At 42.4% G+C, this 24,154-nt stretch overlaps 1 protein-coding gene across 4 annotated transcripts; it reads right to left on the bottom strand.

Moving 5' to 3' along the window:
- Window positions 1-21,920, bottom strand: LOC113091461 (basic leucine zipper and W2 domain-containing protein 2-like). Of its 4 annotated transcripts, none has more exons than XM_026257012.1 (12): window positions 19,633-19,707; window positions 19,388-19,458; window positions 17,626-17,802; window positions 4,598-4,701; window positions 3,858-3,923; window positions 3,599-3,734; window positions 3,404-3,513; window positions 2,674-2,844; window positions 2,361-2,507; window positions 773-911; window positions 569-691; window positions 9-481 (listed from the first exon to the last, which is right to left on the bottom strand). In XM_026257012.1, the coding sequence occupies exons 2-12, from the start codon at window positions 19,449-19,451 to the stop codon at window positions 453-455; spliced, it is 1,266 nt and encodes a 421-aa protein (XP_026112797.1). In that variant the 5' UTR covers window positions 19,452-19,458; window positions 19,633-19,707; the 3' UTR covers window positions 9-452. The 4 variants fall into 4 exon arrangements, with proteins under 4 accessions (XP_026112798.1, XP_026112799.1, XP_026112797.1 ...); XM_026257011.1 differs by lacking the exon at window positions 19,633-19,707 and adding an exon at window positions 21,868-21,920 and having other exon boundaries at window positions 10-481; XM_026257013.1 differs by lacking the exons at window positions 17,626-17,802; window positions 19,633-19,707 and adding an exon at window positions 21,868-21,920 and having other exon boundaries at window positions 1-481.
- Between the last annotated feature and the right edge of the window lie 2,234 nt (window positions 21,921-24,154).

Here is a 24,154-nt window from a genome sequence, read left to right as displayed (position 1 = left end):
CATTTCGATTTATTGATTTGGAAGACACCTATATCTAAAGTGACTTAAAAATGAAGAGATAGAGATGATTCAGAAAATTAAAAGAGACAATTTCTCGAACTACAGTACATATAAAACACCTTTTATTCATAAAAAATTCAAAGCAGTCCCATACGACATATACATGTGTTTGTTCAAATGAAAATCAGTCGCAGGAAACTCATGTGTGCCAACTCAGTACCTGAACGGCATTAATATAAAATCCACGTTACAGTGTTTGTTATTAAAGGCTGTCTATATGTAGCTCCCTGCACTCTTTATATAGAGCTCAGAAGCTTTTCCCTGGATTGGGCTTCAGTGTGCAGTATGCGACTCGTCCATCTGGACACAAATGTAATGACAAAAAGCCTAAATATGCACTAAAAAGCTGGCCACAGTGTAAAATCCATAAAATCTTCAGGATCCTACAAATATTAGTCATCTTCCCCCTCTGATTCAGACTCTGTGGGAGAGAAAATTTAAAAAATAATGTTCTTGAGATTTACATTTTGTTTGGCAGAGGATACTTTTATCCGAAATAATTCTTCACCTTCCTCCGCGTTGTGAAGCCACTCCACAAATTTCTTCATTTGCTCCAGAAATACACTTTTTCCTTTGGCAGCGTGGGCATCTTTGTACCATTTCAAAATAGCTTCCTCACTAAGGACATCAGCTGTGGAGTGAGAAACACACACCATATCTTACATTGCATATAATATATCATTAAAACACTGATCAGGTGGGACATGGGTACCTTTGTAGAAGAGCACCACTATTTTGGAGAAGGATTTCATGAAGTGGATGTTATCGTAGCAGTACTCCTGAATCTTGAGCAGTAAGACCAGCTCTGATTGGCCCTGAGTACTGAACACAGCCAGGAGAGGTGCATAGTGCTACAGGAGAAACAATAATCATTATCCTTCCAGCATCACTGTCTCGCTCTCTAACACAGATCTACACTGGAAGCACATGATATGTTGCAATGGCTTGAGGCTGCCTACATAAACCATGGACCAATCAGCTGCAAATACTACACTTCAGCAGCAGAAACTTGAAAAAACTGAATCCTTTCAAAAGAAACAATTTTACTGTCAACAGAAATGCAGTAGTAGAAATATGTCTTTATATAACAAAAGAACCTCACAGGTTTTATTATTCTCAATATCACCACATGGCGAATTAAAAACTAAAATCTCAATCTTGATTGTTACATCATCCATCCAAAAATATTATATTATATTATCGCACAGCTTTATATATTCTTTATTAATACATGGCAAATCTTAACTGCTGGATTTTTAAGGCTTAAAAGATATTAAGATATTATAAATATTAACATCATTTGTGTTGCGTGTACACACACACACACAGATATATGTGTGACCCTAGACCACAAAACTAAGTCGCCGGGGTATATTTTCAGCAATAACCAAAAAAACATTGTATGGGTCAAAATTTATGATTTTTCTTTTATGTCAAAAATTATTAGGATATTAAGTAAAGATCATGTTTCATAAGTATATTTTGTAAATTTCCTACCGTAAATATATCAGAACTTAATTTTTGTTTAGTGATATGCATTGCTAAGAATTCATTTGAACAACTTCAAAGGTGATTTTCTCAATATTTAGATTTTTTTGCACCCTCAGATTCCAGATTCTCAAATAGTTGTATCTCGGCCTAATATTGTCTGATCCTAATGAACCATACATCAATGGAAAACTTATTTATTCAGATTTCGGATGCTGTATAAACCTCAATTTCAAAAATTGACACTTAAGTTTTGTGGTCCAGGGTCACACACATGTTACAACAGTTCATAGACATTCAATTCGTTTGCATATATATATATATATATATATATATATATATATATATATATATATATATATATATATATATATATATATATATATATATATATATATATATGGTCTGGTTCTTAAATCTGATTGGTTTAGAAGCATGAGATTTCTCACATTATTGCTCAGCTGTTAAACTGTCAAGCTGAGATTTGAATCCGTGGAGGAAAGTAAGTAGTTCCGGACAAACGAGGGTTTGTAAATACACTCTGTTGTTGTTTTTCATATATTATTACACATTTGTGCCATCAAACTGTTGTACGAACGCAATATCACACTTGAAAATGACAAGCTGTTTGTCAGCATGCTGTCACCCGTTTTAACAAACTCTTCCAGTGTAGACAGCTTCAACTATAACTGAAGTGATTTACTGATGACAGAACAGCAGACATGACAAAATAATCTAATTACTAAAATAATATAGAGAATATAAGCATTACTGCTATCGATGTGATATTACAAAGTCTAGGTGTACTGTGCCTTCAGGTGTCTGAGGGCCTGTTCGGTGACCAGCTCCTCTTTCTTATTCCATTCAACAGCATTCATGAGGCAGCTCCACAGTAAGCCAATCACAGCCTGCTCCTGAAGATCATTCTTCTTCATCTCCTCTTTCACATACACCACAATCTAAGCACAATTCACATCAGAGCATATGAAACATTTTAAGGACTTATTGTATAATACATGATTTTGGTACTGTGTCAGTCGATAAAGACCATTATACAGTCTCAGTCTGGAAGCAAAAGCAGTTAATAAGCACTTCTCTATAATGTTTAATGTGTGAATGATTCACCTCTCTGATGGGACACTGCTGTGACAGGCGCTCCTGCAGCTCTTTCTGAAGTTCCTTGCGTGTGCCCAGAGACTGCTGTGTGCGCAGGAAGTCTGACAGCTCTTTCAGTCCTGCCTCAATGAAGTACGTTGAGAAGTGCTCCACATTCTGCTTATGGGCAGGAAAGAGTTCCTGAAGTCAGAGCAGACCACACAATTAGATTAACTACAGGAGAACCGCAGAAGAACCTTTAAAGCTGCAGTCGGTAACTTTTGACGCTCTAGCGGTTAATAAACAGAACTGCTTGCGTCTTGCGGAAGGACATTGTAGCCGGAGCTACTTCTCTCTGTTTATGTCTATGAAGAATCACAAAGGTACTGGGTTACTCCGCCACGGTGCCCCCGAAGCAATCTAAAATAGTCTGAATATAACACTTATTATAGGTGTACCCTAGTGATTCAGGACAGGCTAAAAACACGGTTTGTAAAATGGATTCATGGTGTACTCGCTTATTATATACATTTTGTATACTTTGAACACATAAAAAAGCTACGTAACGCAGCTCTGATTGGTTGTTTCTCTTACCGCTCCCGCTAGAGCGTCAAAAGTTACCGACTGCAGCTTTAAGATTGAGTAGGTGAAGTGTGTCAATAGTGCGATTTTTAAATAATTAAAATACTCATTTTCCAGATTGACTTTGAGAAGTGCTGATCTAGACTGTAACACAACAGATGAGCATCAACAGTCATACCAGGAGTTTCTTATCCAGGTTGGCTTTTCTAAGGGCCGATGTCACTGCATTGGCATCCTTCTCTGCTATCCAAGCTTTAAACATCTTCACTGCAAAAGAAGCTGATATTCCTACGAAGCAGATAATCAAATGAATTTTAATTTATGTGTTTATTTCCCTACAGTTCACTTCAAGAAGAAGACTTATGGCACAAACCTTCTTTGACAAGGTTATCACTGAAGAGGCTGGTGAGGATAGATGGTGGCTGTGTGCCGTTGGCCAACAGGATGCCTGTTAGCATGGCTAGTTTGGTCTGCTCAGACTCAGTGAAGGCCTTCAGGAAGAGAAGAAGCTAAGAGGGAAGAAGACATATGGATCAGAACAGACAGTATATATCAATATCAACCTATGTGGAACACCCTCCACAGTAAAACACGTTAATGATAATAGCAGGAATATCAGCAACATTATTTACCTTTTTGATTTCCTCCTCAAAAGCCTTCTCCAGATATTTGTACCTTCTGATAAGTTTATTGAACACCTGTATATAGACATAATCACTGATGAGTCACAGCATCAAGGTGTTTTTAAAGGGGGCATATAATATTGTATGATACAACAACAACCTTAAAAAAAACAACAACAACAAAAATATATACTGTATATTACAGTATATACCGTATTTTTCGGACTATAAGTCGCACCTGAGTATAAGTCGCATCAGTCCAAAAATACGTCATGACGAGGAAAAAAAACATATATAAGTCGCACTGGACTATCAGTCGCATTTATTTAAAACCAAGAACCAAGAGTTCACATTACCGTCTACAGCCGCGAGAGGTGAAATTATATTTTACTATAGAATTTTTTTTTAGATATAACCAAATAACTAAGACATACACACATATATGTATTATTTAGATCCCTAATTATAGCCTAATAAATCAAAGTCCTTTAAAACTAAATTCAAATCAAATTTTATTCCTCAAGGTATGACAAAAGCAAAACCCTGGACACAAGAAACTCTGGTGATGGAGAGACACTGTAATCCAAGGGATTATTTCAAAATGACACAGTATGATTGACATACTGGTTCCACCCAGAGGATTTAGGAATAAGTTCATCTAATGCAATTTTGAAACAGGATTCCCCTGCCTTCCCCCACTTTGGTATCAGCTGCTCATTTTTCATATACAGAAGCATCTCATTGTTCACCTGAGCATAGCTGCGGACAGCAGTGTGGTTTTCCTCTGTCTTGAACATACAGTGCTCCGTCACCTTGGTCTTGTCCCCATCATCAATACGTGTTCCCCCGGGAGCTGGGAGAGGGAAAGTGAGGTTACAGGTTAATGCTGTAAATCCTTTGAGAGCACAGTGCTGTCATTGTTAACCTCTTCTCATGAAAATGTCACCGCCTACTGCACAGCTATGATAGAGACAGCAGCACAGCAATCAGCTATACAACAACACAACAATTATACCAGAATACATCATTCCATATACATCATATGCTATGTTTGCAATGTTTAGTTTTATTTATGTATAATGCATTATGTACAGTATTATGCTGTACAGCTTTATGTATAAAGAGAAGTTATGTAGTGCAGGTCAAGTTCAAAGAGCATTAACCTTTGTACTACAGAGTAGATACATTTAAAAACCATTTAAACAAATAGGGAATGAAATTGAACCACAGCATTGATTCCACCCCAAAATAGGTCATGGTTTCACGGAGTAATCCGCAGGTGTCCGGGTTAATGCCATACATAGTTAACTTCAGATCCCCTTGAGAGATTTGTTCTGGATTACAGTGTTGAGCCACTGATCGGTCAATGTAATGCTTCCCATCTTACCATAAAAAAAAAAACAAAAAAACAAAAATCACTAAACTGGATTTTGTACAGAGCACCTTAGAAGACATGATGGAAAAAATATAAGAGTTGAAGAAAAATTCTAACTCTTTAGCATTCACAAACCTTTGTGTTCTGAAATATAGTTTTAACTCCCTCCTCATATTATTTCCAGTTCTGTGTTCATTCATAAAATATTCTCCAGAGAAACTTGCAAACACCTTGTTCCCTTTCAGTCGGTCACGTTCGACGTTACGAATGGGATCTCATCCCGAGAGCCCAATCACCTTCGAGTGGTACAAAACGAGCCAATGGTACACAAAGTACTTTGGTCTCCGGAATTTGCATTGTGAACTCCGCCCCGCAGAGCGGGTATATAAGGAGCAATGCGAGCAACTCGCATTCAAGCTTTCACTTCGGAGCCGAGCACATCGCTTGCTGCAATCACCAGAGTGTTACAAGCAAAAGCTGGTGTTGGTGTGACGGCGCGATTCAGCGGTTCGTCTGGGTTTCTTGTGACAGCTCCCGCGTTCCCCTGAGCGCTTCAACACCCCTAAAAGAGACAATTTGTCTCACAAAAGAGATACGGGCCAATTTACGTCTTTTTAAAGATGTAATTTCGCCCGTGTGTTTCTGGGTGCGGTCGATATATTGCTCCTCGTGATGGTCACGATCGCTGTGTCACGTGTCTGGGCTTCCAGCACGCTGAGACTGCGTTCGTGGATGGCTCATGTTCTCATTGTGGGGACACGACCATCTCGGCGTTGAGATCGAGACTCGATTACCTTAAAAGGTATAGAGTCCCCTCTGCCACACCCCGTTCTAGCTCTTCTTCTCGTAAGAGGGCTACTTCGGCTGGTGGCCAGGGTGATCTGAGGGTTACTGTGTGGGCTTCCCCGACGAGCGAACCTCCTCGGGCCACACCCCCCTCAAATACGCCGCAGCCGGTTGAGTTCCCAGATGAGTTTGCTGGACCCTCTCAGGCTCCTGACATCTCATTCGGGGCTCGTGAAGAGGACCGTATGTCGATCGCCGCATCACAAGGCGGGCTTGAGTCCTCGGGAGATGAGGGTTTGGCTGCGTTGCCCCCTTCGGGATCGCCAGCACCCCCCTCTGGTTCCTTTCTTCCCGTAAGTGCACCAGGAAGTAACTAGTTCATGGAAGGCACCTTTAACTGCCCGAAACCGTTCTGGTTCTTCCTCCGCCTTCACTGCCCTCAATGGCAGGGCGGCCAAGGTGTATGCTGGGATTCCCCTGGTGGAGCGTTCTGTTGCGATGCAACTGTGTCCACAGAGCGCCTCCGCTTGGCATGGTGGTCCCAAGCTGCCCTCCAAGGCCTGTAAGTTCTCATCCACGCTTGTGGCCAAGGCTTACAGAGCTGCGGGCCAGGCCGCTTCTGCCCTGCATGCCATGGCCTCACTTCAGGTCTATCAGGCCAAGCTGCTCCGGCAGCTGCACGAGGGCGGTGCTGACCCAGGGGTTTTGCAGGAAGCACGCACTGCTACCGACCTCGCTCTCCGGGCGACGAAGGTCACTGCGTGCTCCTTGGGTCAGGTGATGTCCACTTTGGTGGTCCAGGAGCGCCACCTATGGCTGAACCTGACAGACATGAGGGAGTCTGATCGGGCTCAGCTCCTCAACTCCCCGGTCTCCCAGGATGGCCTCTTCGGCGACGCGGTAGAGAGCTTTGCCCAGCAGTTCTCTGCCGCCCAGAAGCAGTCTGAGGACATCAGACACATCCTGCCCCGGTGGCCCACTGCTGCTTCCACCCCCCTGCGGCGCAACCTCAACCTGCTCGTCGCTGAGGGCACCCCCCTGCGGCCTCCTCCACTCCCGCTCGGCCACAGCCAGTGATGGAGTACTCGAGTCCTGGACTCGGACTCGAGTCCGACTTGAGTAACCATTCTCTGGACTCGTGACTCGACTTGGACTCGCGGACTGATGACTCGTACTCGGACTCGGACTCGAGGATATATAAAATCGTACTTGAGCATTCATCACATTGTTTTTGACTAAAAAATGTATAAAAAAAATATATATAAGGTGTTACACTTTTCCTGTTTCGTGCCCAAGACCGTCCGGGATCTATTATTTTCCCTCACAGACACTACTACCGCTCGCTCTCTTTGCTTGACAACACACTCACTGACATCACTCATTTTACTTTCACTTTACTTTTTCTCCAAAGCGCTCGGGCACTTGCGGGAAAGGATGAAGCTGATTGATTGAGTAACCCCAGAGTGCAGTCTGGACGATGGGGCGGGGCGACACTTCGAGGCGGAGCGACACGTGTCGCCCCGCCCATATTTGTTTTCCCCGCCTTTGACATTTTCCTCCGAGCCAGCAGGGGCAGTTTGCGTTGAAACAAACAGAACGGTGGCAACTACAGCAGCAGAGTAATAACGCTATTCCGTTGATTGCTTGAGGTGAGTAAAAGTGGTTGTGTAAATATCTTATAATATGAAATGCGATGTTCGATCATTTATTTATCCATGGTACGTTCAATTTGAATAATTATTGTTAATAATTGTTATAAATTGCTCATTTTATTGTTCTTTGTGGATTGTAACCGTACACTCTGTACATGGCTTTAGTTCATAGGTTCGATTTTACAGAGGTATGGCATCACATTTGTCAAGTTATTTGAACAGACATGCATGATTTTTGTGTGTATTATTATTATTTTTCAGGATGACATGATCGGGAGGTGGTGGTGTTCTGTTCTCCTGGACAGCTTTACTCCGCAAATGTATGTAGCTGTTTGAATGTTGCTACATGAAACATTACTCTGTACTATATCTAGCAATATACCTACCTCTTGACATTTGTTCTTTTAGAGCTCAACCACTGAGGGGAGGAACTTCACCATTCACCATGTCTTCAGGCAGAGTCCAGCAAAGCAGGTTATTACATTCATTAAGAACTAATAATTACATATGTGTGTACATGCAGAGGTATTTTAGTTATTACAGCTACATAGTTGTTCAGATGTGAAATTGGTATTATGTCCAAGTACTATATTGGTCAATACTGTGGATTATTTAATATATAACTATCAGTTAACATCAGCATCAAGGACATTTAAAAACATTTCAGCTTAATTCATTTTCAGACAGCAGCAAGTTTTTTAAATAACTTCTGTTTGCGATCTAATGTGGATTTTGTTCACCATATAAGATAGAAATATTTATATTCAATGTAAAAGATCTTCATGTGGATCGTGCATACAAATATATATACAAATATCTCACTGGATTATTACAATTAATGGAAAAATGAATGTGTGGAAATGTAAAATAATATATCCTACTGACACACAGCAGCAAAAGATATAAATAATTGGCTTAAAACAGTTTTTTTTTCAATGTGAAAATACTAACACTAATACTTCTGCACAGTACTGTATATATTAACATTTTATTAGTGTTATTATAAAAGAATGAGTATGCAGTTGTGACAACAATCTATAGAGTTTTTAATGAGAGTTTGTTTAAAGCAAGGTTGTCTGTATTCAGTGTTTATATAATGTTTAATAACTTTTATATACATATATAAATAAACCTATGTATGTTTTTGATTCAACAGCTTCCACTGGAAATCCTCAGGGAAGTTATTTTGTCGGCGGGTGACTCTGCATATTTGACACTTTCTCTGGTTTGCAGATGGTTTAGGGTTGTGCTCCGAAGTTTTTCGGAAAGCGGCACAGTTTGCCTGGCTAGAGAGTAATATTTCCCCGTTTAATGCTCATTCTCCAATTGAATTTTGTAGTAGAAGGCTGTTAAACTTTTTTTGTATTATTATTATTATCTTTCATGTATTTTGTCTTTACACTATAAGTTGTGGCCAACTGAAAGAATTGTCCTCCTGTCTCCTGACCGGAACGAGTTCAGACGGATGTACAGCATCAGGGAACGCTTGCAGTGCAGAGCCCTTTTCAAGTTTAACCCACCAGGGTACAGGGAAGAGACCGGCGTGGTGATCTTCTGGGCTTTTGTTTACACAGGATTTTGTTCCAAGGACTTTTTTTTTTTTTGCGGCATGAAACACATGTGTTAAGTTCATTGAAGGGAAATAACTGGTTTTGATTATTAATTGATGTAATTTAAAGTTAAACTTTGCACTGTATAATGTTTTAATAAAAAAGCTATGGAAAACACGTTCATGACAACAGGTTTCAGTCATTTACATCAGTCTATCATTCTTTAAGGTTTCTCATATTTGATGATAACATGATTTGCTATGCATTGCTCATAATGGATTCTTAGTTTAGTTGTGACAGGATTGTGAGGATTAATGAGGTTTTCAGTAGTGCAGTTCAGAAAACAAATAACAGAAAGTAACAAGTGTTTTTGGGCAAGTTCTTTAGAACCTGTATAGTTCCTTCCTTGCAAAAAGTAACCATGGATTTATTGTAGTAAAAATATTTGTTGGCACATTAATTACTGTGAGCTGTAATTATAAAAACACCATAGTTTTACTATAGTTACTGTAGCAGAACCATAGTAAATTTTCGTAGGGGCCAAGGGAATGTTCCGAATATTATTGGTGACGTTCAGAGACTGGTGACAATTTGTTACACACACGACACACACACACACACACATATATATGTATGTATATATTATTTGAATATATAAATCAAGGTACTCCATGACTATCTACATAACCATACTTCGCATAATATTGCCGTGTCATTTTCAAACCAGCGAGTAATGCCGAGGTAGCGTCTACTCTACAGCCATTGAGGGAGTAGACCATTTATTTTTATTCTGTTCGTCGTAATCCAAAACTCTTTGTATTTATACGGGATGTTACGGAAATGCAACAATAAATGCAAAAACACAACATGTATATTCACTTTTTAATTTATATTAAAAGTTTATTCATCTTAGTGTCTACTTCCGCATTCCAATCCTGCTAATAGCGTCATAATTCTCTATACCAATAAGCTGTAAAATCGTCACTCATCTGTACACCAATAAGCTCATCTTAATCATAAACCAATAACCGCTGAGGTGGGCGGGGCGACACGTGTCGCCCCGCCCCAACGTGTCGCCCCGCCCCATCATCCAGACTGCACTCTGGGATACTTGGATTGATTAGTTGTTGTCACATGAACCGCGGTGCGATTGCGGCATTCTGAAAAGTTGAGATGTTTTTAACTAGATGCGGTGCGGATGTGCCTGAGAAAAACGTGAGCTTCGCTTCCATTATGAGCGCGCATACCGTATGCCTACATTGGAAATAACGAACTTGAGTGCGCAAAAGACGCGATTTGTGAACGGCCCTTATCGTTACAGGTTTCTTTCTGACCAGTCGCGTGCCGTCACACACACACATTCACTTGAACACATACAAACGCACTCAGGCTAAATCAATCGGTCACTCACACACACAAACGCTCTCTCTCTCTCTCTCACACACACACACACACACACACACACACACACACTCTCTCTCTCACACACACACACACTCTCTCTCTCCTCTCTCTCTCCCTCTCGGCGTATGGTATTGATTTTTATGTTTTAAGTATCTTTAAAATACAGTGTCCTGTAAAATGCACGTTTCTTTTTACACCGAGTGTATTTCTATAATACAGTGTTAAAGGATTAGATCACACAAAAATGAAAATGTCCTAATCATTTAGGCTACTCCTCCCAATACCATCCAGGATATCTATGTCGTTTTTTCTTAAATTATGTTTTTGAGGAAAACATTTCAGGATGTTTTCTTCATATAATGTACTTCAATGCCTACCAACTCAGTTGGTTGCTATTGTTTCCCAAAAAAATTAACAAAATTTTCCAATACGGGACTCGAGACTCGACTTGAACTCGACTCTGACTCTTCTTTGGTGACTTGGACTTGGACTCGGACTCGAACACTGAGACTCGACTCGGACTCGACAGTTGGTGACTCGACTACAACACTGGCCACAGCAGCAGCCTTCACCTCAGCCGCAGCAAGGAGATGGCCGCAGAAGGGCGGCACAACCCGTCTCTGTCCCTAAACCTGCTAAACGCCAGGCCAAGGACCATTCCTTCCCCCGGAGGAGGGCCGGGGGTGAATGCTTTGTTCTTGTTTTCTTTTTGTTCCGCCACTGGCCCTGCGGCCGGTGGTACCCAAACCTTCACTAAAAGAGCTGTTTCCTCTACCTCTGGGTCCCAAGAGGCCACGAACGACAGCTGGCGACGTGCTTCCTCGCCGCTCTCGTTCCCCTCTCCCCTTGCCAGTTTCCATGCAAAGACGGCTCAAGAACGCTTCGGCTTCTCATGCTCTCTTTGCCACTTGGAGTCAGACGAGTGCCCGCACTCCGCCCCCGCTAAGGGACGCTATGCCTCCCATGCCGGGGCTGTCTACTCCACCACGCTGCCCCACTGTGGGTACGCCTGTAGTCCCCTTGACCCCACTGGTTTGGTTCCTGGGAGCCTGGCTAGAGCTCCCCAGGCCTTCTCGCTGGCTCATCCGGACGCTCAGGCTCGGCTACGCGATTCAGTTCGCCCGGCGTCCCCCCAGGTTTCAGGGTGTCCACGCGACGATAATGGGTAAAGATGCCCCTGTCATGCGCGCGGAGGTCGCGACCCTGCTGGCAAAGGGCGCGATAGAGCCGGTCCCTCCAGCCGACATGAAGTCCGGCTTTTACAGCCCTTACTTCATAGTACCCAAGAAGACAGGTGGGTTACGGCCAATCCTGGACCTGCGTGCCTTGAACCGAGCTCTGCACAGACTCCCGTTCAAGATGCTAATGCCCAAGCGCATTTTCGAATGCATTCGTCCGATGGATTCGTTTGCAGCGATCGACCTGAAGGACGCGTACTTTCATGTCTCCCTTCTTCCTCGACACGGACAGTTTCTTCGGTTTGCTTTCGAGGGGGCAGGCATATCAGTACAAGGTTCTCCCATTCGGGTTGGCCCTGTCTCCCCGCGTCTTTACGAAGGTCGTGGAGGGAGCCCTGGCTCCTCTCAGGGAACAAGGTGTCCGTATCCTCAACTACCTCGACGACTGGCTGATCCTAGCTCACTCTCGAGAGCGGTTGTGCGAGCACAGGGATCTGGTGCTCAGACATCTCGCCCGACTGGATCTTCAGGTCAACTGGGAAAAGAGCAATCTCTCCCCTGTGCAGAGGATCTCTTTCTCGGTATGGAAATAGACTCGGTCGCCATGTTTACGCAGCTTACGAACGAGCGTGCGCAGTCACTGCTGAATTGCCTGAGACAATTCGAGGGCAAGAGAGCGGTTCCACTGTAACTGTTTCAGAGGCTACTGGGGCATATGGCATCTGCGGCGGCGGTCATACCGCTCGGGCTACTCCATATGATACCGCTTCAGCACTGGCTTCGCGACCGAGTCCCGAAATGGGCATGGCAACAGGGCATGCTCCGAGTGACCATCACTCTGGCCTGCCAACCGATACTTCACCCCGTGGTTGGACCCCTCGTTTCCACGGGCCAGCGAGCCCCTAGAACCAGTGTCCAGACATGTTGTTGTATCAACAGATGCCTCTGCCACGGGCTGGGGTGCCATGTGCAACGGGCATGCTGTGTCAGGCTCCTGGACAGGACCCCGACTTCAGTGGCATGTCAATTGCCTCGAGTTTCTAGCAGTACGTCTTGCTCTGCACCGCTTCAGGGCCCTGCTGAAGGACAAGCACGTTCTGGTCCGTACGGACAACACTGTGACCGTAGCGTACATCAACCGTCAGGGTGGTCTTAGCTCCCGCCGCATGTCGCAACTCGCTCGCCATCTCCTCCTGTGGAGTCACAAGCATCTGAGGTCACTTCGTGCCATTCACATTCCGGGCAGGCTCAATTGTGCAGCCGACGAGCTCTCACGGCAGCAGTCTCACCCCGGGGAATGGAGACTCCACCCCCAGTCGGTTCAGCTGATTTGGGAACACTTCGGAGATGCTCAGGTAGACCTGTTTGAAAATTCCCACTGCCAGTTGTTTTACTCCCTGACCAAGGGCACCCTCGGCACGGACGTCCTGGCACACAGCTGGCCGCTGGGCCTGCGCAAGTATGCGTTTCCCCCAGTGAGCCTTCTTGCACAGACGTTGTGCAAGATCAGGGAGGACGAGGAGCAGGTCCTGTGGTTGCGCCTTTTTGGCCCGGCTGGACCTGGTTCCCTGAAAATGTACTCCTTGCGACAGCCCCTCCCTGGCCAATTCCTCTGAGGAAGGACCTTCTTTCTCAGAGACGGGGCACCCTCTGGCACCCACGTCCCGATCTGTGGAACCTACATGTGTGGGTTCTGGACGGGTCACGGAAGGTTTAGGTATCTTGCCACCACAGGTGGTAGCTACCATCACTTCAGCTAGAGCCATGTCCACCAGACATGCGTATGCTTTGAAGTGGAACCTCTTCGTCACTTGGTGTTCTTCACGGCGTGAGGACCCCTGGAAATGCCCGATTGGGTCAGTGCTTTCCTTTCTTCAGGAGGGGTTGGAATGATGGCTGTCTCCTTCCACCCTCAAGGTCTATGTGGCTGCCATCTCGGCTCACCATGACCCTGTTGAAGTCTCTTGGGAGGCACGATCTGATCATCAGGTTCCTGAGAGGAGCATGGAGGCTCAATCCGCCTCGCCCTCAGCAAGTCCCCTCTTGGGACCTCGCAGTGGTTCTATCAGCACTGCAGAGAGCTCCCTTCGAACCCTTGCTCTCAGTAGAGCTAAAGTTTTTATCTTTGAAAACTGCACTCCTGACGGCTTTGGCTTCGGTGAAGAGGGTCAGGGACCTGCAGGCATTTTCAGTTTACGAACCGTGTAGAGCCCATGTCCTCCCGGGTACTCGCCCCTTCGGGCCAGTAAGGACCTGCTCGGTGTCAATACGCTTGCTGTGCCATTCCACTCCGCGGACTGAATGTGTGTGCTATTTCCCTCATGTGAGTTCCTCAGTCAGAACCCTGGGTTCCTCCAGCACTGTTGATGTCCAGCACTTGCGTACATGCCCTTTGGTCAGCCATGTGTGGGACTAGGTGCCTCCATGTGTCGTGATTCCCCTTTCTGGGTAATCCCACGTGTGTATGTCCACAGTAAGTCTCTCCGCAGCATGTGTCTTTCCCTTGGCAAGCCCCTTGCCAGCTCTGTCATTGAAACTTCCACCCTGCGGGCTAGGTACCTCAGAGTTCTTATGTATCACCACCTTGGTAGATGCCTGCCTTCTGTAAGTCCTCCCATGGGCAGGCAGCCTGCTAGCATATGTCCAGCTGGAATATGCCACCCAGTTTATTCTGTGTGAGCTATAGGCCCCCACTCGTGCTGGCCTCACGAAAGGGTGCTATCACTCTCACGGGTCGCTGGAAGTCAGCCATGTGGCGTTTTGTAAGGGACCCCATTCGTAACGTCGAACGTGACCGACGGAAAGGGAATGTCTTGGTTACGTATGTAACCCTCGTTCCCTGAAGGAGGGAACAGGGACGTTACGCCCCCTTGCCACATCGCTGTTCCGCTGAACGGCCGGGTCACTGGCTCGGCTCCTCAGCGAAGACTTGAATGCGAGTTGCTTGTGTTGCTTCTTATATACCCGCTCAATGATTTAAACATCATTAAATGTAAATTGTGATAATCGGAATGTGGCGGGGGAGGCGTGGTTTAGCGAAGTCGGCAGCGGGAGAGAGAATCAGGAGATGAACGGTAAGTGAGTGGTTTGGGCGAAAACGATCAACACCTGTTTCTTGTTTCAGTAATTGGCGTGGAGAGAGTATAAAACACCAGGAGAGACAGAAGCAGTCGAGATAGAGACAGACTGCTGACTGGAACCGGAAGGAGGTACCCGGAAGCATTTGGCGATAGTGTGCACGCTAGTGTCATGATAAAAGTCACCGTTGGTGTTAGTAAAGATTACTTTTTGTTTTATTATTAAAAACTTGTCAGCAGTCCATCTGACCCCTTGTCCTCTTCCTTTCCTCCTATGAACGTACTACACTGGTGCCAAAACCCGGGAAGGGAAGATACGCCATTTGCGGATGTCAATTCATCCCTCGCGGCCCTGCACCAAGAGCAACATCAGGCCCTGCTGGACTTGAGAACTGATCAGGAGCGGCGGTTCCACACCATCCTACAAGCCCAGCAGGAGGACCGTGAGGGGTTCCAGAGCTGGATCGACCGGGAGGTTTGTGCCGAGGCTACGGGACCGCCCGCGGTTCCCATTCACCTACCCCTCCACAAAATGGGACCGCAGGACGACCCAGAAGTGTTCCTAGAGAAAAAGTCAGTGGAAGCGTGGGGCTGGCCCCTGCGACCAATGTCAAGTACGACTGATCCCCCTGCTCTCGGGCGAGTCTCAGGTGGCCAAACAACAGCTATCGGTGGCAAACCTCCTGGTCTTCGACGACCTGAAGAGGGCCATCATTCAGCGGAGGTGGTGCAGATCGCATTAGAGCGATCTGCACGGGGACATTGCTTTGCATTAGTCATTAGCCATAGCCCTGTTTCGTCTAATCTCCCGGGTGGGGGTTCCGAAAGAGATCAGGGCACGGCATTTATGTCACGTACGATACGCGAACTGTATGGATTATTGAGCATTAAATCGATTCGAACTAGCGTCTATCACCCACAGACTGATGGCCTGGTCAAACGATTTAATCGCATGCTAAATCCATGATCCGGAAATTCGTTCAAGAAGATGGCAAGAATTGGAATAACTGGCTAGAGCCCTTGTTATTCACTGTGCGAGAGGTCCCACAAGCCTCCACTGGGTTTTCCCCCTTTGAGCTTCTCTACAGCCGCCAGCCTCGAGGGGCGCTGGATGTACTGAGAGAAACTTGGGAGGAGGGGCCATCTCAGGGCAAAAACAAAATTCAGTATGTGCTGGACTTGAGAACAAAACTCCACACTTTGGGGCGGCTATCAATGGAGAATTTGTTACAAGCCGAGGACCACCAAAGCCAGCTGTATAACAGGGGAACTTGATTGTGCAAACTTGCACTGGGAGAGAAAGTAATTGTATTACTCCCCACGTCGAGCTCTAAGTTATTGGCTAAGTGGCAGGGACCATTTGAGGTCGCACGACAAGTCGGAGATCTCGATTATGAGGTAATACGGTCCGATAGGAACGGGGCACGTCAGATCTACCACCTCAACCTCTTCAAAAAATGGAATGAGGCGGAATCAGTGATGTTGGCAACGGTGATTGGCGGAGAGGATGATCCCGGGCCAGAGGCAAATGTCAAACCACAATCCCTTGCCCTGGCCCCAGGAGGAGATCACCTCTCGCTGTCTCAACTTACTGATCTAACGAAATTACAGCCGAAATTTGCCGACGTGTTCTCGCCCCTACCGGGCTGTACCAACCTCATACAGCAGAATGCATTAAATTGACTATATTCAATATAAAATGACTATATTCAAAATATTTAAATGAAATCAAAGTACAACGTTTTTCTTTTTCCAGGTTGTCAGAAGTTTTGTTAGTCTTTTATATGATGCCATATTTTCACCAAAATACTATGCAATAATATTTTCAAATATTTTAACATATTTTACTTGCTTAATTTGCCATATTTCTAAAAGAAAAAATAAAACAATATATTTATAATTATATTTTGTTATTATTATTTGAAAATAATATTGCAAGTTTATTATGCTTACAGTCAAATTGAAATAGTTTTACAATTATCACAAAATGTTTTCTATTTGAATATATTTTAAAATATTTTTCAGCATCATTATTCTAGTATTCATCCTTCAGAAATCATTCTAATATTCTGATTTGCTGCTCAAGAAACATTATTATTATTATGATCAATGTTGAAAACAGATGTGCTGCTTAATATTTTTTAGTGAACAGCAGTTATTTGAAACATTCTGAAAGGGATTTAAATTTTTTACATAAATGTTTCCATTTAATGCAATGTACTGGATTTATCCAGAGGTATATACAGATATTTTTAACATATACTTTTTTGAACAGCAAGAGTCCTTTCCAAGGGGATGATCAAATTTATATATAATTTTACATTCTATATTAATGTAACACTATGTGGGTAACAAGGCTCAATACTAAATTAAAGTTAAACTGATATAATCTAATTATGTGCCGTCTGATTTGCCAGCATATGTGCTTTACAATTCTTTAAATTCATATCTTTCTAAACCCACAAAATGCATATTCAACTCCAAAAATCCTTATAATATGCCATTCTCTGCACTGGCTTCCCATATCGGCTCCAAGCAAATTTAACACTCTGCTTCTGGCCCACAGTGAAGCCGCCTACTCACTCTCTCAGCCTGCTTATGTGCAAAAGATCCGAAGATTTCCAACTGGCTGTGACAGCTCCTAGGAGACAACTAAGATAGGGTAAAATTTTGATGTTTATTCCCTCCTGTCCTTATCTTTAACCATCAATGGGATTTGTAAATTGATGGCCTGGAGGTACTGCAAGCTTCTTACCAAGCATGCTCCCGGCCATGAGGACGTCAAACAGGGTGTCGGCATAGCGGCGGTAGTCTAGTCTCGACCCAGTGACATCCAGAAACTTGGCTACAGCATCAAGATCACCACCTGCTTCGTTGAGGCCTTGAACAATAGTGTCTCGGAAAACCGTAGGCTCAAACTTCTCCTTTTCATCTGAGAGCAAAAAAATAAACAAGACTCTCAGTGAAGGTTACCCCAGCAGAGATACAGGATTCACATTAGCCACTTATGATGTTGAATATAATGCTTTAAATGATTTAGAGTTGATCCTTCATTTGTATCCATCTGTGTAGAACACTTGATTACGCAAACAGAAATATGCAAGCCGCACTTATACTGTACCTACCATTATGTAAATTAGTTATCTTGCCTCGCTGCTGGCTAGGAATTCTGATTCTAGCAAACACTAAAGAGCATGTTGAGCGTCTTCCTGTGAGATCTCACATTTGAAGAGCCAGTTACACCTACCACACAAGCCAGTGAAGCATAACTCTAATGCCCTGTTGAAAACACTTCCACATTTGTCACAGTTGTTGACCTTTCAACTGTATCATAACAACCCTTACCAAAAGTGACAGGAAAAATGGTAACACTTAATTTAAATTGTTATTTTTATAGTAGTAATATTTCAATAACAATTAGTAACTTGCAACTACATGTCAACAAACTCTCATCAGAGTATTAGTAGACTGTTAGGTTAGGGTTAGGGTTAGTAGAATAAGTTGATGTGTTCCTGCAAAGTTACTTCTAGTCAGTAGAATGTCTGTTGGGGACCATCAAAATAAAGTTTTAGCAGATATTAATCAGACGTCTACTAATACTCTGATGACTGCTAGTTGACGTACTGTAGCTGCAAGACGTATCTACATCTAAAGTGGACTATAGAAGTAATGTGATACTATTAAAGAAAAGATAATATTACAAAACATTTATTTTTCAAATAAATCCTGTTCTTTTAAGTTTTCAGTTATTTTAAGAAAAAAATACTACTTTTTTTTTTACAAAAAATATTAAGCAACACAACGTTTTCAACATTGATAATAAGAAATATTTATTGAGCAGTTAATGATTTCTGAAGCATCACGTGACACTGAATGCTGCTGAAGATTTTACTAAAAATAATAATAATAATTTCACAGAGTTGGTGATCATTAAACAAATTTCTGACCAGAACGTTTTGAACAGTTGTGTATTGTATGTTTAAATGTCTGAGAGTAAATGTGAACCAATTTACAGCTTTTATTGGAAAAAATAACGAGCCCCTAAACTTTCTGTTTCTGGAGCTAATGCTGCAGCTATTGCAGTAGGCTATTTGTTAACTTCTGTGTATCGGAGACTGAAGAACCAAGATCAAGGTCAGAACAGCAGAGGGTCTGCACTGGTACCAGTATTGTGTAGGACATGAAGTACATAGTAGCACACAAACAAGCTATTAATGGAACATGAATTGAGACCCTGGCCACTGCATTGTTGAGAGAGTGTCTGCAACATGTGTGCACATCTAAGGTGTGTGTGTGTTGTGTGTGTGTGTGTGTGTGTATGTATGCAAGTTTTTTTTTCCTTTTTTTTTTTTTCCGTAGTAATCAATCATGCCAATCACATTTTACCCGGAGTATTAACAATTAAGTTAAATTATACTGTTAAAGAAGGTCTACGTAATTTAAAGAAGATCATTTGTAAAGCCCACAATTATTTTTTTATGAGGTAATGTGTAATACTGAGATAAAAAGTGACTCACCCCTTTTTCTGGTCTTAAACCGCTGGCCTGTAAGCACTGGCTTCTGTGGCTTACTGGTATTCATAAAAGTCCTTCACATGCAAAGAAACAGACATAAAATATATACAAATCAGCAACAAAAACATAGATGACACATTTTGTGTGCTATGACAGAGCCATTATTAAAAAAGCCCCACAAGACAAAACAATGAAATAACTCCTGACCCAGTAATCTGTGTTTTACACTACACCCTCCTCTCACACACCTCGTTTATAATAGCGCACTGTACTACGGAGAAAAAAAAAAAGCTTGCAATCTAAAAGCTCATCAGCTGAGAGGTCCTCTCCATGCAGTGAGTGCTCCAGCAGAAAGACAGTGCTTTTCGCTGCCCTGTGCTAAATATAGAGGGGCTCATCCCAGACAGTGTAAACTTCAGTCACTCAGGCCTGGGACACGTGTAGCATTACAGCAAGGAAATGTCTGATCACAGCTTACAGCCTCCTGTGTGTGTGTGTGTGTGTGTGTGTGAATACAAGCAGACTTACAAAGTATACACACGTGCAAACACATACACAAACAAAATTATAATTTTCCATCAGCTGCCTCAACAACTTATTGACTGAGTGAGGGTTAAGATGTCTAGCCTTGTGATAAGAATATACAAAAAATATGGGGTAAATAAAGGCAGTTGTAATGAGTTCTCTATAACAACAAAAAAGTTCCTTGATGTCCTTTATTCCTTTATGTTCTAATAATACAATACAATACAATACAATACAATATAATAATTAGACTGATTTAAATATTAAATAAATCTAATTTAAAAATAATTTAAAGTAATACAAAAAAAGGAACGAAGAAAAAAAAACTACAAGGAGTATTTCTCAGGTCAGATAGATTATTGGGACATATATTAATTTCTAAATAAAGTTATATATAAAAGGTATATTTTTCTAAATAAGCATTCAGATGAGGTGAGTATTCTCACCCATGCTGTGTAATGCTACTCTACAATAACAGGTATTGTAGATATAAAAGGTCCTCCTTTTAAACAGAGCATATTTTATATTTCAGAACACACAAAGAATAGCCTTGATGTGTCCTCAAAGCTGCATGAACTTGTGACTCACAGTGATATTTCATTGAAATCAGAACAAATGTTTTTATACAGCATTGTACATCATGGCTCAGTGTTTTTCTAACATTGAGTCCTTTTCCCGCAGCTCTGAACAATATGTACTCATGTGCAAGTCCAGTGTGATTTATAAATGATATCAACAACCACGTTCACCAGGGATGAGTCTACAGGGGGATGATTTAGCTGATTGTCACCGAACCCTAATCCATTACAACAGACAATGCAGTAAACTGCTCTTAGATCAGCTCAAGTGGAGGATGTCCAGAGCACAACACCCCACAGTACCGCTTAGTACCAGTGTCGCTGGAAAACAAGAAACACAGTGAGAAACTCCAGAGAGTCAAAAGTCAGAGTCGGGTTTTAATTCGATTACAACCGTCCCCGAGGAGTGAGTGCGGCTTACAAACCATCAGAATCACTCCCAATCACTCTCCAGTTAACACTGCCGATCCTACACAGCTCTCTTTGATTTCAACACTTTTCTCCTTGTCATAAAACCAATTAAACAAGGACAAACATCACACTGCACTTGGCAACCACAAGATCATTTTCCTTCAGACTTGTGTGTGCAGCCATATATCTGAAGGTTTATGTTCCATGACATCCACTTATGTCTTTGTGTGCTAGTGTCGCAGGTCCAAATTTATAAGTGCTTCAGTCAGTGCCAAGAATAACACTCAGACTATGGCATTCCTGAAAGAGAATGCAACCTGCTTTCAAAGTCAGAACGAGTTGCTGGGACGCAACACAGGACGGAAGCTACGACAAGACATAAATATTATATATACACTATAATATTTTACTATAAAAAATACGCTATATTGCACTATACTTAACGCATATAATTCAAGTGCATTCATGTTTTATGATTAAAAGACACACACACATACACACACACACACACACACACACACACACACACACACACATATATATATATATATATATATATATATATATATATATATATATATATATATATATATATATATATATATATATATATATATATATATATATATATATGCACACACACATATGGTGCATATCTTTTATTTGATTTGATAAGTATTAAATTCTTTTTTGGGAGCTCGTGTAAGGCACAAGCTATCGACCTGTTTAGACAAGTACTTAAAATTACTTACAACACTGTTTCATAAATAAGCAAGACTTAATCACTAGTTAAATGCCTCCGTCTGCTTACAAATGTAACATTTTTGCACATGTGCTTATTTGTCTTCTAAAATCAATCATGCAGTTTTCGAGACCAGCAGGTTATGCTTCAAAATTAGTAAAGGCTCAGAAGAAGCACGAGAGAATCAGCCACGAACAGTACATTGCGCATCCTGTGATTGTATTTACCTGTCTGTGACTCTGTCTGTGATGAGCTCGAGCACCGCTTCGCGCAGTATCTCACGCGACGGCTTCGAGCAGGCAAGTTAAGTACAGCTGGACTGATCTACTCGTGAGAGGGGGACAGTTCTCGCGACATTAATTATTTCTTGAATGAAAAAGTAATAACATGTTTTTACAATACAGTTTTTAAAAATGAAATAGACGTTTATATCCTAAAATATTCTTTACGTCTATTTCACGTCGTGTCACTCCGATTTCCACGCTACCCCTCTTTTAATTTCCAAAGTGGTATGAACCAAGAATGCTTTCTTTTTTCTTTTTTTTCTTCTTTTTTTTTACTTTGTGTTCTTTATTATAATGTATTTATTCTGAGGAAGCATTTTCTGACCCCTGCAAGGAAAGATGATCTGACAGCTGAAGAGAGAGTGATGTTACAGGTAGCGGCTGCAGGTACTGGAAGTTCAGTTTTCTTCTGTGTGTGTGTGTGTGTGTGTGACTTGGGTATGACACCGGTATTACAAGGAGAGGGTGACTTATGAGGACATAACCCATGTCCCCATTTTTCAAAACGCTTATAAATCATACAGAATGAGTTTTTTTTTTTTTTTTTTTTTTTTTTTTTTGAGAAAGTAAAAATGCACAAAGTTTCCTGCGAGGGTTAGGGTTAGGTGTAGGGTTGGTGAAGGGCGATGGAATATACAGTTTACAGTATAAAAACCATTGCGCCTATAGGATGTCCCCACTTTTCACAAAAACAAATCTCTCTCTCTCTCTTTCTATATGTGTGTGTGTGTGTGTGTGTGTGTGTGTGTGTGTGTGTGTGTGTGTTTGTGTGTATTAGCCTATTCAATTGGTTGGATGTTTATTCATTTGTTTTCTTTTTGTTTAGTTACAAGGCCTTTCCTGATCATACTATGGAGCCAAAAGAGTCTCAATAAAGATAAATGCACACACTACATTCACATATGCACACACAGGATTCATACATGCACACACATGATTCATAAATACACAAACAGGATACACAAATGCGCACAAAATTTACAAATGCACACACAAAATTTAAAAAGCACAGAAGATTCACAAATGCATACATAATTCAGAAATGCACACAAAATTCAGAAATACAAACACAATTCAGAAATGCAAACAACATTTACAAATGCACTCAAGATTCACAAATGCACAGGACAAGATTCAGAAATGTATTTCTGTTGAACACACACATATATCTTGATTTACGAACTGCTTGCGGTCTGTGAACTTCACTGCATTTGTGTGTGAATTTTGAGACTCCTCTGACTTGGCTCGACCATAGACTGTAAAAAAATATGGACGTAGTGTCCGTGACGTCACCCATAGACTCCTCATTAGCGGTTTTGAAGCCTAAAGTGTGTAGAGCGGATCGTCGCCCATCTTGGCAGCGCGTCACCGTGCGACTCTCCCGCATAATCGAAAATGGGCAAAAAGGCAGGAGCTGATTGCTGAAGCCACGCCCACCTAGTGTGACGGCATTGTCAGCAGCGGCAATCCACCTGTCACTCAAGTGGCCACGCCCTTAATTATGCAGAACTTTAAGGCTTAATATAATTTAGACGGATGAGTTTTAAAAAAATGCAACCCCCTAACAGTTGTCATGAAGGGCAAAATTAGCAATATAGACCATAATCATTTTTTGAACCAGGCTGTAAACATGTTTTTTTCTGCTGTAAAGTTGGCCATTTTAACATGTGGAGTCTATGGGACTGACTCCCTTTTGCAGCCAGCCTCAAGCGGCCTGTCGATGAATTGCAGTTTTAGTCACTTCCTTATTGGCCTCACGAGAGAGAGCGGGAGGTTGCCGCCATAGACAGTAGAAGAAATGGATACAGCAACCCCATTGGAACTCAATTGAGACAAGTGAAGCCCATTTTTAGTGTTTTTTAGCACTTCCGTTTCTGACGCGCAGACTCAAACGAAGCTTGACGACGTCAGCAACCTGTCTGACAGATGTAAATCTTCTAAGTGGCTGTGCGTGCAAACTGCCATCGTTAATCTTGCAGAGACGGCGAGCTAGAGCGGGGAGTTCTTTGTCGTGAGTGAGCAAGAGTAAGTATTCTGATTAATTATTTTCTATAGTATTTTAAAATGTAACGCCAGTACACTATATTAAGTTAATTGCCTGCGAGCTTCTCCTCCTGTCTGTACGGTAATGCGACAGAGAGACGAGTGGTTATGATGCAATCGTTAGCCTATTTTTTACAAAAACTGTTTATACGGGGCCATAATGTAACATAGAAGGTAATGGAGCCCT

Source organism: Carassius auratus, unplaced genomic scaffold (assembly GCF_003368295.1).
Source record: "Carassius auratus strain Wakin unplaced genomic scaffold, ASM336829v1 scaf_tig00214186, whole genome shotgun sequence".
In the NCBI taxonomy this organism is placed as follows: Eukaryota; Metazoa; Chordata; class Actinopteri; order Cypriniformes; family Cyprinidae; genus Carassius; species Carassius auratus.
This window is presented reverse-complemented; position numbering and strand designations above follow the sequence as displayed.

Bases quoted from the DNA above. Each gene is read 5' to 3' on its own strand.
- LOC113091461 (XM_026257011.1), bottom strand. From the start codon at position 19,451: ATGAATACCAGTAAGCCACAGAAGCCAGTGCTTACAGGCCAGCGGTTT. The intron at 4,702-17,625 runs GTAAGAAGCTTG...TCCCTCTCCCAG, and splicing joins CATGGCCGGGAGCATGCTTG to CTCCCGGGGGAACACGTATT. The intron at 482-568 runs GTGAAGAATTAT...TCTCTCCCACAG, and splicing joins GCTTCACAACGCGGAGGAAG to AGTCTGAATCAGAGGGGGAA.